At 38.4% G+C, this 16,063-nt stretch overlaps 1 protein-coding gene across 1 annotated transcript in view; it reads right to left on the bottom strand.

The window, feature by feature from the left end:
- Positions 1-8,180: 8,180 nt before the first annotated feature.
- The window catches only part of NHLRC2 (NHL repeat containing 2), a 61,260-nt gene continuing 53,377 nt past the window's right edge, over positions 8,181-16,063 (bottom strand). The window contains exon 11 of the mRNA XM_059398642.1: positions 8,181-15,855. Coding sequence (XP_059254625.1) covers positions 15,599-15,855 — 257 coding nt within the window. The 3' untranslated portion in view covers positions 8,181-15,598. The remainder of the gene's footprint in view (positions 15,856-16,063) is intronic.

The following is a 16,063-nucleotide window of genomic DNA, read 5'->3' as shown; positions in this document are numbered from 1 at the left end:
ATAAATTGTGATACATCTAGACAATGGAATATGATTTGGCTCTAAAATAAATGAGGTGTCAAGCCATGAAAAGATATGGAGAAATCCTAAATGCATACTTGGGAGAAGGAAACCTATCTGAAAAAGCTACATTATTATGATTTCAAGCATACGACATTCTGGAAAAGGGAAAACCATGTAGCTGTCAAGGGTTAGGTAGGGTGGAAGGATGAATAGGCAGAGGATTTGGGGGGCGGAGAAGCTTTCTGTCTGATACTGTAATGGTGGATACATATAATTAGACATTTGCCAAACTATGGAATGTATTACAGCAACAGTGTTCCCTAGTACAAGCTTACAGGCTTTGGGTAATAAGGATGTGTCAGTGCAGGTTCACCAGTTATAACAGATGTACCACTGTGGTGTAGGGTTGTTGTTAGGGAGGCTGTGCGTGAGTGGGGTAGCAGATACATGGGAAATCTCGGTACTTTCTGCTCAATTTTGCTGGGAACCTCAAACTGCTCTAAAAATAAAGTCTATTAAATTTACTAGAGACTTGACAGCATATGTGAACTAGCAGAAGAAAGAAGTTAGTGAACTTGAAGGTAAACCAATAGAAATTATGTCAGCTGAAGAACAGGGAGCAAGAGGAATGAATAAAAAGGAAGAGCACCTCAGGGAAATGGGGCCAGCATCAAACACATCAACAGGATAACTGGAACGAGAAGAGAGAGAAATGAACAGAAAAATTATCAAAGAAAAAAAGTCCCAAATGTGTTGGAAAATAGTGTCCTGTACATCCAAGAAATTAAACTCAAAATAGGATAAAAACAGAGGTCTATGAATAGATACATCATGATAAAAAATATGAAAGTCAAAGATGACAAAAATCTTGAAAGTAAGAGAAAAATGTGTTACATGCAAGAGAATCCCAGTAAGATTAGCAGCAACAATGGAGGCCAGAGGCAGGTAGCATAGTCAAAGTGCTCCAAGACAAAAACTGTCAACCAGATAGAGTTATGACAGACCCCACAAGTTAAGGGGTTAATAAAGTTCTACAACAAGACTGATCTCCTGTCAGATCAACACTACAAGCCTGGAAGGTTCCCATGACCTCCATGAGTTCAGTAATTCACCAGACCAATTCACAGAACTCGGGAAAATATCTAAATGAAGAGACATTGGTCTCTTGAGGTGTGGGAGGATCCCAAACACAGGGCTTTTGCACCTTCTCCTGTCCCCCTCCTGGCACACTGATGTGCTCACCAACCAGGAGTCTCCACCATTTGTGTCCAGAGTTTTTATTAGGATTACAGTATAGAGGCATGATTTACTGAACATTGACCATGTGCTTGAACTCAAACTCCAGCCCTGCCTTCTCCTCTTTGGAGGTCAGGAAATCAGGCTGATACCGTACGGCTCAAAACGTTAACCCTAGTCACATGGTTAGTCCTTCCAATCATGATCAGTCCCCATCCTGCTGCCCAAGACTCATCTCATTAGCATAAACTTAGACATGATCCCAGGGGCTCATGAACAAAAGAGACTTCATCATTCAGATTCCAAGGGTTTTAGAAGGCCCATGCCAGGAACCTGAGGCAAAGACCAGGTCAATTCTTTATTACACAATAGTCATGGTCTTCCATTCTTTTTACATGTTGCTAGATTCTGTGTGTTTGATTTTTTCCTTTTTTTTTTTTTTTTTTTAAATTGAGGATTTGTACATCTCTATTTTTAAGAGAGATTGATTTGTAATTTTCTTGTGACATGTTTATCTTATTTTGGTACCAGCCTCACAGAATGAGTCAGGAAGTGTTTTGCTACTTTTTGCAAGAGTTTTGTGAAGAATTAGTATTAACTCCTCTAGAAACACCTGGAAGAATTTACCAGTGAGGCATCTGTTCTTGGAATATTTGGGGGGCAAGTTTTTAAATTACTAATTCCATCTATTAACTTGTATAGATCTTGGAGTATTTTCTATTTCTTCTTGAGTCAGTTTCAGTCATTTTGTCTTTATAGGAATTTGCCCATTTTATTACAGTTATTAATACTTTCCATTCATAATCTTTCTTACTTCTGTAAGGTTGGTAGTAATGCCCTCCCTTCTGCTTCTCTGTATCACTGTTCTGGAGATGGGAGTGGGGATAGAGGCCTGCTTTTGGGGAGTGATGCTGATGTTTTGTGAGGAAGACACCAGGGGGCATGGTGGCCTCTGGTCTTTCTGGTTTGCATCTGCTGTGGAACTTCTGCCCTGAGTGAGGGCAGCTGAGAGTGTCCAGAATTCTTGGCTTGCCACACTGGAGTGGAGCCTCCGCGTTATGAGTGGCCATGGGTGAAGGAAGACAGACCTTGATCTCTTGACTGCATGCACCTGGAGTTTAGCTTTTTCCACCCTAGGTTGGGGAGATGAGAATGTTGGCAGCCTACCTTCCTGGGGGAACCGAAGCAGCCCTCTCCCGGGAACCAGGGGAGAAGGAGTCCGAGCTTCTTGGCCTCACCCACTGGAGTGGAGCTTCTGTCATACTGATCTGGGGTAGGGGGTGGTGTGGGACTGGGTCATGGCTCTAGTGCCACAGATTCTCAAGCTTTTTACCTAGATTTAGACTTTCTTGAATTCTTCATTTGCAATGTCTTGGAACAAGTTGCAGGGAATTTAGATGGTTATTTAGAAACTGTTTTCACCAGTTATGGTTGTCTGATGGAGAGAGAGTGTCCTCAGAATTTCTCCTGTGGCATTCTAGAAGTATGTCTAATCTCCGCTATTAGGTATTCTTTTCCCAGAATGCCCTGCTTACTTAATTCTTGGTTTATGGCTTCAGGTGGCCGTGAACCGCTCAGGGAGGGCTGACAGAACACAGAAGGCCGAGGAAGAGAACCTAGGGGGCATTTATGCAGGGAATTACTGTTGATTTGAAGACAGTGCTAAAATACGAAATGATTAACTTTGAAAAGAGAAGGATAAGGGTATGAAGAGCTCATACATGTGTTCGTTGAGCAACAAACAAGTGGAATGCTTTAGAATGCAGAGCAAGGTCCTTCCACACAGAAATCATCTCTTCTCAAGGTTGTTACATAATAGAATGGACTCCCCACAAAGGTTGCAGAATCACATTTTAGAACAGGCTAGACCCTTATTTTTAGATCTCATGAGTGACTAAAATGCAACTTTTCTGTCACCTCATTCATTATGATAAAATCTGACAGAGGCACTTTATTAACACAAATTATCAAAATAACTGCGGTGTTGTACCTTTCACCTGCCGCTCCGAACCACCGCAAAACACCCAGGAATATCTTAGAGCTTGTAATCGCAAGGTGCAAGCAAACCAAATAAGGCTCTGGGCCACACGGAGGATTATTTTGTTCTTCCTCCAGAAAGTTAAACAAATACGAGCAGCTGTCTCTCCGTCGGGCTTCCCTGCAAGGCTGACCGAGGTGCGTTGCTGCCCGAAGACTAGGGCGCGTGGTAACAGCCCTTGCGATGCTTGGATTCTTAGGTCATGTCAGCTTCCTGAACATGGGCAAGCTATTGTTTTTTTCCCTCTCCAGGAATGGGGAGTTAAACTACACTTCAAATATTTATCCTCTGTATCTTTCTTGTTCTAAGGGACTCGGTTGTGCGGCCATTTCCAACGAAATGCCTAATATAGAACTGGTTCGGTTTAAAGAGGTAGTTGTTATTGAACGAGATGATGCTTTTCAACTTAAAATCTTAAAAAGATCCGGGTCAGTGAATGCTCTCTCGGGTTGGCAGGATCGCAGAGCTCGACCTTTCTGCTCCGCGAAGGGCAAGTCCGTGTTTTCTTCAATAAGAGGAGGAAGAAACAACAGGCACAGTGATAATGTCTAGCAGTTTCTCTTAGCAACGGAATGAAATTAAAATATGTGGGGCCTAGATTTAAATCGGAATTTCTAGAGTGTAATGAAACTTAACTACTTATTAAAGTTGTGCTCTAAGCTTGAATGGAACTTGAGTTTTGGGGTCAAAAAGGGGACACTACAACTGGCCAAATATACACACCCATGGATGATACACATTAAATTATATTTGCAGAGCAAAATTATGTATGTGTGTTACACACACACACACACACACAGATAGTGATATATCCATAGTGATTATAACTAAACTGTATCTAGATACAGATAGATCTCTATCTAGGAACTCGAATTACTGAAATGACAAGCAGAAACATTTCCCAAGTTTTGCAAGCTGAACACTGCCTTTTGGTAGGAGAAGTAAGCCCTCGTCACCATCCAGTGATGTCTGGGGGCTGAGGTTTAGTTCTCAAGAAGGGGAGCCCCTTCTTGAAGGCCCTGAAGATAAATAAACATCGTTTCAAATCAGTTTTAAAGTCATCACATTTTGGTGAAACTAGGATGAGAATTTTTTTTTTTCACATGAATGAATACTATAAAGATTTATTTATTTATTTGACAGAGAGAGAGAGAGATCATAAGTGGGCAGAGAGGCAGGCAGAGAGAGAAGGGGAAGCAGGCTCCCCACTGAGCAGAGAGCCCGATGCGGGGCTCAATCCCAGGACCCTGAGATCATGACCTGAGCCAAAGGCAGAGGCTTAACCCCCTGAGCCACCCAGGTGCCCCAGGATGAATGAGTGTTATAAAGTCCGAAGGCATAAGCATGGTTTGGAGGTTATGGAGATGTCTTTAAGGTAAAAAGTGAAACCCTCTGAACATAAAGGAGGCCACTTGGAGTGCTTTGCCGAAGAGCAAAATGAAGTTCAGTGCGCGTTCTTCTGACAAACTGGTGTCTCATCTTAGTTTCACTAAAACCGGATGATTGAACACCTGATTGGACGTGATCCGTTAATTTATTTTGAGGGGCTCACTGCCCTCTTGAATGGCAAACCACCTGGACACGTCCCTGGATGCCGATGAGGGCTTGCTCCCCCAACCCAGGGGAGATTTCAGACGGTGGGAGTTTGGAGATGTATTTGCCTATCACATCACTTATCCAAGTTCCCTGATTCCTTAACAGCTGACAAGATAAGCACTGAGCACAACATATTCTCAATGTCTAGATGTACTTCCTGTGTCATGAAAGAATGAATCATGTAATAAAGAGTAATTTGTTTTTTTTGGAAAGCTGCTAAGTTCAAGGTCATGAATCTATAAAAATAGTATGATTGTATGTTGGATAACCCGTGATTTTTTTAAAAATAAACCTTCATTTAAACAATGTTTTAAAATATCCTAAATAAGGTTTTGTATACATAAAGAATATTTCAAATATTTTGTGGCATATTCATTAAAAAAGGAGGGGGATGAATATCTAATTTTTTTCCCTTTCAACACTCTTTTAAGTCTGAAGTTTCTTACCCAGTTAGGAGTTCACAAAAGCAATTGAATTAGCTACAGAATGGAATTGCACAACATTATTTACACTGACAAGGTTGCCTTTGGCGACATAGTGTTTTAAATTATTTCCTCAGTCCTATTAAAAATCTATGTATCTTAAAATGTACTAAAACTTGAGTTGGTTTATAGGTGTGTGTTTCATCCTTAAAAAAAAAAAGTCCCTGGGTATTGTTATTTTGAACTAAAGCTAAACAAGCAGATTTTTCATTGTATATTTCAAATTGCAGAATCTTGGAATGGCCCAGAGCCTGAGGTCTTTGGGTTGCATTCCCCACTTGGGATAAACACATCAACTGTCTTTAAGTCTCTATTTGATGACATTCACACGCAGAGAAGTCCGTGTTCTCCATGGCGTGTATGACTCAATGTTTGGCGTATTCACTAGCTGTTAGTCACGGGGCTAGGTTCTTTTCTAATGTTATAAAATGATTCCATGAGGTAAAGATATCTAGTTTAATAGATGAGCAAACAGTATCCGTGGAGAGGAAGTAACTTGCTCCCATTCTGATTAAGTGATAGTGTCAGGTCAGCTGGTACAAAGTTGTGCTGTCGACATAATACACCTCGTGACAGATTTACTCTCATTTGCATGATTTCTCTTCACATATGCTAAAACACCCGGTAGAGGCTTTTTCTCCCTTCCCACAAGTATTTATGTATTCAACCCCATTTCTTGTATCACTCTTCATTACCCTCGTGGGTACCTTTTCCAGGACACACACAAAGTAAGCAATGTGATTGTGAGAAACAGAAGTCATCTTTTTCCCACTTGAGTTTGCTCTACAAACTTGTACTTTTAATTTGTAAAATTTCAAACAACACAAAAATATATAGGGTACATAAATACCAGTCCCTCCCTCTCCCCTATATTCAGCTCTATATGGTCATTAGGGTTTGTTGTATTCTTCCTTCTATCTGTTCTTTTTTTTTTTTTTTTTTTTTTTTTATCGCTATACATATGCAGTCAGCTCTTGCTCTGAAAAATTCTGGTGTGTCCGGTGTCAGTTCCAACAGTTTAAGTAACACCACTCCCGCAAGAACACGGTTCTAATTTCAGCCGCACAGATTACTGACTGTAATCACCTAAGTACAAATTTCACGGTCAGCCCTTCAGTTCACAAATCACTGTGCAGTAACAGACATGTCCCACGATCAGTGACCAGTATTGTCACTTCTTCCAAAGTCTGTTGGTGACTGGTCGCTGTGTGCCAGTTTGTGCAGACGGCAAAGTGTGTAGTTGTGGTGACTTCTTGTTGGATAACTGAGAGGGATTTGGCCAGAAAGACAGAAGTCCAGCAAAGAAACGTGAACATAGTGGAAGCGACATTTGACTGAATGTACATGGAGCAAGAGCTGGCCTTGGGAATGCTGTTGCTGTTCAGTAGACTCGATGTACAGGGACACTGATGGAGGGTGGTGACCTTGATGTCCATGAGGAGAGTGGCTGTGATGAGGATGAGGATAATGTCCCAGAGGAAGTGATGATGGAAAAATCTTCACATTAAGGAAACCAGGGGAGATGGAGCACAGCATTGAAAACATGGTTGAAAATGTTGGAAACTGATCCAAACCTAGGCAAAAGAGTTTTGCCTTTGAGAAAAATATTTGCTGCTAGAAATTTTATGATGCGAAAGAAGCAGGCACCTTTCAAATACTTTTGATGTTTTCTTATAAAGAAATGGAAGTTTTATTCTCAACATTTGTAATGTTTTAAACTACAGTGCGATACTTTCGCTTTATTTTTTCATTTTCCCATACTTTCATAATTCGGTGGAGGCCTTTATTTACCTGTTTCATCGTTACCCTTTTGGTTTATTTATTTACTCTTATCTCTCAAGTACAATGCAAGTTCTAGAGCAAGGACCTTGTCTGATGCGTTCATCACGGGACCTAGAAGTGTAAGAGATGCTCAGTGAATAGCTGAATGATGGATCTGCGTTTGCTTTAGTGATGCGAGCACCTTCTCTTGGCTTTCCTTTATGAGCTGTATGCGCACATTCTCTCTGCCTGTTTTCCAACGGGGGTATGTTTCATAGGATATATGATCTTCTGTTGACACACACAGTTGAGATATACATATATACATGTATATATAGTTCGTAGGAGCTTGCAATAAGATTAATTTTATGTCCAGTTTTATATTTTGCAATACCTTTTCATTTCTGTTCTCATTTGTTATACAGATGCTTAAAATTTTTATGTAGTCATACATATCAATCTTTCCCATTATTGCTTTTGGGTTTTAGGTCATACTTAGAAATGCCGTTCCCACCCCGACACTATATATTCTTCATTTCTTCTGGCACTTGGTATTCATAATTTCTATGTTGCCATTAATTCTTTTCAAGTTCTGTATATAGTGTTAAGTAGGGATCCTTTTTCTTGCCTTTAAAAAAATATATATTTATTTTGAGAGAGAGACAGCATGAGTCAGGGGAGGGGTAGAGGAACAAGGAAAGAATCTCAGGCAGACTTCCCGCTGAGTGCAGAGCCCAAAGCAGGGCTGAGATCATGACCTGAGCTGAAATCAAGAGCTGGATGCTTAACTGAGCCCCTCAGGCCTCCTTAGAGATCTTTTTTCTTTTCAAATGTTTACAATATTATTTACTGAATAGAACACCTTTCCTAATTGCAGTTTTTATACTTAAGATTTTAATTACTGTAATTATGATTGCATGATTTTGATTATTTGCTTGCAGTTTTTTCTTTTAATTACATACTACACTCACTTCCCCAAAAGTTCAAATACTAAATTGTGACTTACAGATTTGTAAGCAGTAAATGGTATATTTAAAACAGAAAGCATATTAAAAACAGAAACATGGCTTTAGAGAGAAAATATTTAATCTATTTCACGGAAAAATGTGCAAAGTTTTAGAAAAGAGGCATTAGGCGTTAGTGTACAATATAAATACATTCTTTTATAATCACATGTATTACACTTTAGTTGGTAACGAAGGCTGGTGCACAAATTCATTCTAAATGATCTTCTGTTAACACATGCACTTGAAAAAGTCACTGAAATAGTCTTGAAATAAATGTAGAAATACAGTGTTGTAAAAAAAATACTAATCTGTCTGCGTGAAACACTTAAAAATGCAAACCACATTAATTTTTAGAATTAGAGGATGAATAGGAATACCAGTATATGGAATTATACATTGGATTTCCTTGCATTTTCTCTTTGGAGGAAAAATAAATGTAATCAAACCTTTGGAATGACAGATATGAAGTCAGCACAGCAGACAAACTCTATCCACATTTTTATCCACACAAAAGATGGGAGAGTCTGAGTCTCTAAAATTTGACAAATTTATGAAATGTTACAATTCAGGAGTGTATTCTACATATAGATCTCAAGCACACAGCAAACTTTGTCCATAAACCACATGTAAAGTAATGACAGCAAGGAAAACATTTCTAAGTTGGTTCTCAATGCATCCTAATAGGATTTCAAACCTTTAAAAAATATTAACCTAAATATTCCTAAAATATTTGCAAGGTATATTGCAAATTAGGGAGAAATTAATCTTTAAATCACACAGGGTACTGTTCTCTTCTGGAAACTGAGATATCATTAGGAATTCTAGAAAAAAAAAAAATACAGGGACGCCTGGGTGGCTCAGTGGGTTAAAGCCTCTGCCTTTGGCTCGGGTCGTGATCCCAGGGTCCTGGGATGGAGCCCCGCATTAGGCTCTCTGCTTGGTAGGGAGCCTGCTTCCTCCTCTCTCTCTGCCTCCCTCTCTGCCTACTTGTGATCTGTTAAATAAATAATAAATCTTAAAAAAAAAAAAGTAGCATAACAAAATCCTTCTGTTATTTGTGAAACCATAGCTCCTCACTGAAACTTCTACAGAAACTACTATTGTTTTTAAAGAAAGGGAAGCCTAAGGTGTGGAGAGGAAGTGGTAGTGTCTGTTTCACAGGTAAATGTGGATGATGAGTAGTATCACAGGTGTGCATGCATGAACAATCACATCTCAACTCCACACAAGCCAACACTTGTCAGTTTCGAATGGTATAAAGTAGCTTAAGCAGCCCATCCCATTGGTGCTCACAGCTTGACTGGAATTCTGGCGGGATGAAGAAGAATGGCCACCAATTCTAACAATAGAAGATTGTTAGATGGCAGAGTCCTGCTACATTTTCAGAAAGGAGCCTATTTTTACCCTTCATTACCATAATTTATCAACTGATGTTTCACCCTGCTAACTTTAGTATATATTTTTCCTGAGCACAGCACGGTAGATGAAGAATCAGAAAAAGACCAACCACTTAGATTGGGCATATTCAAATCTGAAGGCTGATTTTTTTTTTATTCCTAGTTCTCAGCAGTATGAAGTCTCATTTCACTGTATTTCAAATCTTAGTATGTAACCAAGTATATTAAAACCAGAGGCAATAAATTGTCATTGATAGTCTCAAGTTTTCAACATTGACTTTGCTTCGCTCTGTTACTGAGAAACACCAGCTCTGTCTGTTGCTACTAAAAGGGGAAGCAATTCCTACCATGCCCAGACAGACAGTCACGAAAAGGCCTGGGTATATGCTTGGTTAGTGTTTTTAGGATGTGGTTGCTGGTACAGGCAGGGAGGCCCATTTGGAAATACCTGTAACTCTTTCCTTTAGGTTGGGGGCTCTCAACACAACTAAATACTCCTCGGTATTTGAGAGTGACATGCCTCGAAGAGGGACACACAGTACAGTGGAGAACTCTAGGCAAACACTCCACAGCCAGGATGTAGGTTTCTCATTTTCCAGCTCTAACCTTTGAAAATAATTAAACCAAATCAGCACATGAAGAAATGGAAGGGTTGCCATCAGCAAAGCTGCCTGGTCCACTGTACCCAGGACCTCTGTCGTCAGACGGGCTGCTGGGAGGCCAGAAGCGGCCAGGGGAACCTGCAGGTCTGATGGAGAAGGGCCAAAGTTTGCTGGTCATGGAACACACGCAGGTAGATCAGTAAACCCCAGCTGTAATGCTGTTCTTTAGTTAATCCTATGGCAAGGAAGTAGGGAAAACGGGCTTTTAATTACTCAGGATCAAATAGTGATTTTGGTTAGTGTGAATTCATTTAAATAAATCATGTATGTGCGCCAGGAGAAAGAGGAGGAAATCTTGGTGATTAATAGTGAGTTCTACTCTAACGTATGACACAGTAATTACTTTTTAAGTTGTACAAATCCTTATGGGTTTCAAGAATGGGATTTTATAAAAATTAACAAATTTTCATAATTAACAGACTATCTATTGAAAAGATGTTTATAATCATGGATGATCGTGAATCCCAGTGGTATGGGAAATTCTACTTCCTTCCCTGCAGTGCCTACAGCAGAATAGGCTGGCCTGGTGCAGACGTTGCTGTAATAGAATCACATATATTCGAGTCACTGGGGTGGTGGGTGAGAGTGGTGGCGGGTCTCATACCAAACATCCTTCACGTAGGAAGGAAGCGAACAACTTTAGGTGCTCTCCGTGTGTTAACAGGCTGGCCGAATGTTATGCTTCTAACTCATTTCGGTTATTAAAAACAGAATTTTCTTTAATATGAAGATGGTTAGGGTCTGAGACAACCCTGTGCTAAGAATTCAGTTATCCTTTATGACAAGGTCTTATAATTACTTTTTGAAGACCAATTAAAATAGCACTGTTGGAACTTTAAAACTGAAAAATCTACTTAATTCTTTAATACTTCCGTCTGCCAAGAAAAATTCTGGATAATATCCGAATTTAAGAAAGAACAGTACATAAAATCTTTTGGGAAACAGAAGTATACAGACTGTTCCAAGCCAGGAAGGATAAGAGTGTATAATGAAAAGTCCAACGAGCTAACAGAGTTTAATGGATTTGATTTAAATTTCAAAAACAATCATCACTAGGACTTTCTGGATTCTTTGGATTAATTACTCTTTACTATATATAGCTTTGAAAGATTTAGGTCTAAAAAAACCCCCACTTTTCAGAGGCAGTGTAGCCCGGAGGGGGAGCAGGGGGAGCAGACTCATCCCGGCCCCGCCACTTCCTACATGCAGGATCTCCAACCTACCGAACTGCTCAGAACTTTGTTTCAGTTTCGTCATCAGGGAGATAAGCAAAAACAGTCTCTGTCTCTCAGAAGGCTGTTGTAAGGGTTAAATGAGTTGATGCATTAAAAACACTTAGAAAAGTGCCAGGCACATAGTAAGCACTCAATAAATTCAGCTGTTTGTACTACTTTATTTACATAATGCAGAGGCTGAAGAAAGCATGCATGGAAGTACTCTTAATTCTGCAGTTTTTCACTCTCCATCTAGGAACAGAGGTAGGAATTAGGAGGCCTGTTTTCAGAGAAGATGTACATCACTCACTATTCACCGTTTAGTCACTCCAAGCAACTGGCCGAGCAGCAGCCCGAGCCAGGCCCGGTCCAGCATCAGCACTACTCTGAGAACTTGAGTTCCATCACCGGCGTTTTCACATCTGTAAAGTGGACGTAACATCTCCTTGCCTGATTCATAGGTTACTTTGAAGCTCAAGTGAGGCAAAAATGCAGGAAGGCACTTTGAAGACTTTGTAAAGCACCATCAGAGCGTGTTACAGGAATGGCTGCAGGGTGAGTATGTCCAGACCCTCTCAAAGGAAGTTCATGACTCCTAGTTCTGGGTCTAGTTAAGAAACTTTTCATAAAACTGTAGGTTTGTTTCTAACTATAACATCATTTATAAAATCGTAATATATTTTATTACAGTTTCTCTTCTTGAACCCCAGCTCTACTGAGATTATTAACATATCAAATAGTTGGTTGAGAAATATTTTCCTTTAGAAATTTCAGTTGCAAAGAAAATGTCAAACTATGTGTTTATGCTCATAAATTAATATCATATTAACTAAGCAAATAACTGGCAGTTCCATTAATTACTAAATGCTTTATGCACACTATTTCACTGAATCCTTACAGTGACCCCATAAAACAGGTAGAACAGCCCCATTGTATAGGGTTAGAATCCTAGAACCTGCAAAGCACGTGCTCTCATCCACTCTACTACATTACACTATACAAGCACCAGAAGAAAAAGTCATGATCATTTCTCTCTTTGTCAAATCATGTAATTAAGAGAGCCAACAGAACGAAGGGCTCCAGACTACGTTTTTTTGATCCTTGGTAATAAAGATGACTTTAGAAAAGTTACAATAGCACTTACAATTCAGTTCATTTTAAATCTTTAAAAAAATGCTTCCAATTTTTTTTTCTTTCTGGAAATAACACATTGTTCACTGAAAAAAGAATACAGACAAGTAGAATTAAAATATTCATAATTTCATTATTCAGGAGAACCACTGTTGACACAGTTCCTCTTCATGTATTTTTATGCAACTGTGAACTATGGAATTTATTTTTTGGTAATTGTTCTTAAACATGATGCCAAATACAACGGTCAGACTGAAGTCTTTTTAATTGGCAGATATGCTAAACTAACAGTAAATTTTGTGCAGGCAGAAAATTATTTCTGATATGTATTTTCAACATTTTCCTACATGGAAAAACAAGCAGAGAGTAAGTTATTTGGTGATATTAACTCAAAACTACACTGCCCAGGAGAGAAACTTAGATGGAAATTCTTGACTTGATCTTTGTTTTCTATGTTATGTGTACACAGATACACATACACGACATATATCCGTCCACACATGCGAAATGTTTCTGCTGGGTTAATATTATAGCTTTCTGCGGGCCCAATAATACTAGGACTATAGTATTAGAACGGTCAAGGAGAAAACTGTTCTATAGTCACTGAACTTGACTGAAGTTAGACTTATGGATGATTAAACTGTTAAGTTTTTCCTTGTGAATTGGTCAAATATTTGCTTGAGGCAGCATATTTAAGATAAACAAAATTCTTTTCAGGGACCATACTAATCCTGAGTATAAATTCAGAGAAAAAAAGTTCTACCACTTGTGAAATGGTATCATAAGGAGTAGTGAAAAAAATTGTGACAAAGCAGCACAATAATTTAGGGCAAAGATTCTAGGTATGATGTTGAAGTGTGTGTGATGCCCCATTACTGATACTTTTTGATTAAGGTGACTTAAACGAAAACCTTACTCTTTCTAAACTATCACTGGCCATTAATTTATACAAGAAAGAAAAGCAGAAGTTAAAAAAAAAAATATGGAAGTCCTTATAGAAAACAGAAGACAGACAGGGATCAAGTTTTTTAAAAATAAACTTTCTAGTGCTTCCTCTTATGTAAGAGGTTTATATTAGTCATAAGTTCTAGGAACCTATTTATACTGCTCTAGTAGGATTTACAGAAAATCATACTAAATCCATATAAATAATATTTTTAATGTAAGAAATGTGCAGACTGGTAACTGGGTAAGAATAAGAATGTTCAATAAACTATACTTTGAAAGAAGAGTATAAGCCTAATACTAACTGAAAACTGTCTAGACAAAAGGAGTATTAAAAGATTCTGAGAAACATGTAATACAGAACTATATGTGTGGTTGTGTATTATACTGAAAAATTAATCATCAGGTATTTCTGAGTTAGGTTAAAACTGCATATACTTCTTTCTCAGGGAGTGAAGTATTCTCATCATATCCAACTGGAAGAAGTATTATGTTTCAAATGAGATTAAAACATGACTTCGTCCTATTCTCTATAAAAGAGTATTAATGTTAGACACTGCTTTATTACAGAATGTTTTTTCACGGAAAGAAAAGGTTTGTGAGGTAATTATATATAACTTTAAACAAGATTCTTCTTAAGTGTATATTTCTACATCTCTTTAAAAGTAGCATTAGCAAGTTACAAACTGAACCCAAGTCAGGACTACACACTTCCTTACTTCAGAGGTTTAGGTAACCTGTGGGAATAAAGCTGATATGCTCAAAACTCTATTTCAAGAAGAAAAATGGGCAGGTGATGCACTTCCAATCTGCTTTTGAAGCGCGAAAGGCATATGATGCCATCTTGTCTACAGATATTTATTGGATAAATAAATACAGTCTACCTGACGTTTAAAAAATCCTATAAGCTAATTAAATCACAACATACTGAATCAATTACAGTAAAACAAAGAATAGGCTTTTAAAGAGCTATAAACGGAAATGATGATAATAAAAATACGTTCAGTATCTTCTAGTGACAATTTCTTTTTGGATTAAAAATAACCCCAGTGTCAGTAAATGCCCCCTATGTTTCAGCCCTAATATTTTAAAAAGAGTAATAAATATATATACATATTAATAGCATGAAAGTGCTTCACACTAGAATTTTCTTCGAAGGCTTAAAACTGATTTTTAAAAACATCACAATAAATGATAATTTACGTTCTGAATATAGGAACCAAAAAACACAAATCCCAACCAATCTGCATATTTTAATGCTTATAACATATATACTCCTTTACTCAGATGCAACTATCCCAATTTATTCTTTATCATAAACAGTATCACAGACAGTAATATGTCCCCAAGTCCCTCTCTCCGTGGAAGGCGCGGTATCTCTGGGGACCCATTCATCACCGGGTAAAACTGTATTCCTTCAGAAAAAGTTAAAGGAGTCTGTACATCCTTTGATATACTTTTTCCGAATAGAGTTATAAGGCATTAATAATGGTATGTTAAAATAACAAATAATTTATAATAAAAATAGAAACTCTTTTTTAAATCACTTTCAACCAAGAGAATCCCAGAAGAGGACAAGGAACATATTTACCACCCAGTTACTCTTTAAGTTTCTACTGTGATGTAAAGACTTTTTTTGGCTTAAAACAGACCTTAGACTTTGAATAGCAAGTGTCTTGATACCAACATGTGGACTGGATCCTAGGTTCTGTTTAAAGTTACTGTGAAATTTATATATTCAAATGTGCTCTTTGCTAGTAAAGGTAGAAAAAGTTAGTTAAAATATTTGGTTTCATTATTATTAACAGTATTCACTGCAAATCAGTTTCATGATAATATTCTAGACTACAGTGTGGATTAAAGTTTTGTGCCAAATAGCAGCAGAGATTACTAAATCATGGTTCAAATGATGGTCAGTGATTTAGCTGGTACACAGCCAGAATGAAGGAATTTGTTTATAATAGATAAGTAAGTATGGAGCATAGCTTTATTTTAATATCAGTCGCTAGAACTGAGCAGTGGGTTTCTTGGTATCCAGAGGCAGAAATAAAGCTGCTTTTCCTAAGTCAGAGTGATGACGAGGACAGAGGATAACGGCCACGGTGACCGTGTAGCTAACTGGCTTGTTAAAATCCATACTTGAGCTCTACTGGAGCGATGCCCCCTTGGTGTGCACTGCTTATTTGTAAAGGCTGACTGAACAAAATTCCCTTCATCATACAGGCATTGCTGTCTGCACTACAGTAATAAAGGAACACTCGGATAGATATCACCGCTTCCAGTGATAAGCAATCTCCAGGAATCTGCAGCGAGATCGCTGGTTGACTGGAAATGCTCTCTATTTCTCCAGAGGGTATCTGTCCTTGAAGAAGCCACTCATTGCCTAGAAAATAAAAAGGTAAATTACTAACTGTATAAGAAGACAAGGTAATTCGACAAACTTTATGAAGACTAAATTCATTCAACCAACAGATATTTAACGAAAGCCTCTAAGAGCCAGGCATTATGCTCTGTGTGAAGGACAGAGATGGGATATAATGACCACCCAGAAGTTCCCAGGCCAATAATCTGGATATCAAATTACTAAAATT

The sequence above is a fragment of the Mustela nigripes genome, chromosome 4 (assembly GCF_022355385.1).
Source record: "Mustela nigripes isolate SB6536 chromosome 4, MUSNIG.SB6536, whole genome shotgun sequence".
In the NCBI taxonomy this organism is placed as follows: Eukaryota; Metazoa; Chordata; class Mammalia; order Carnivora; family Mustelidae; genus Mustela; species Mustela nigripes.
This window is presented reverse-complemented; position numbering and strand designations above follow the sequence as displayed.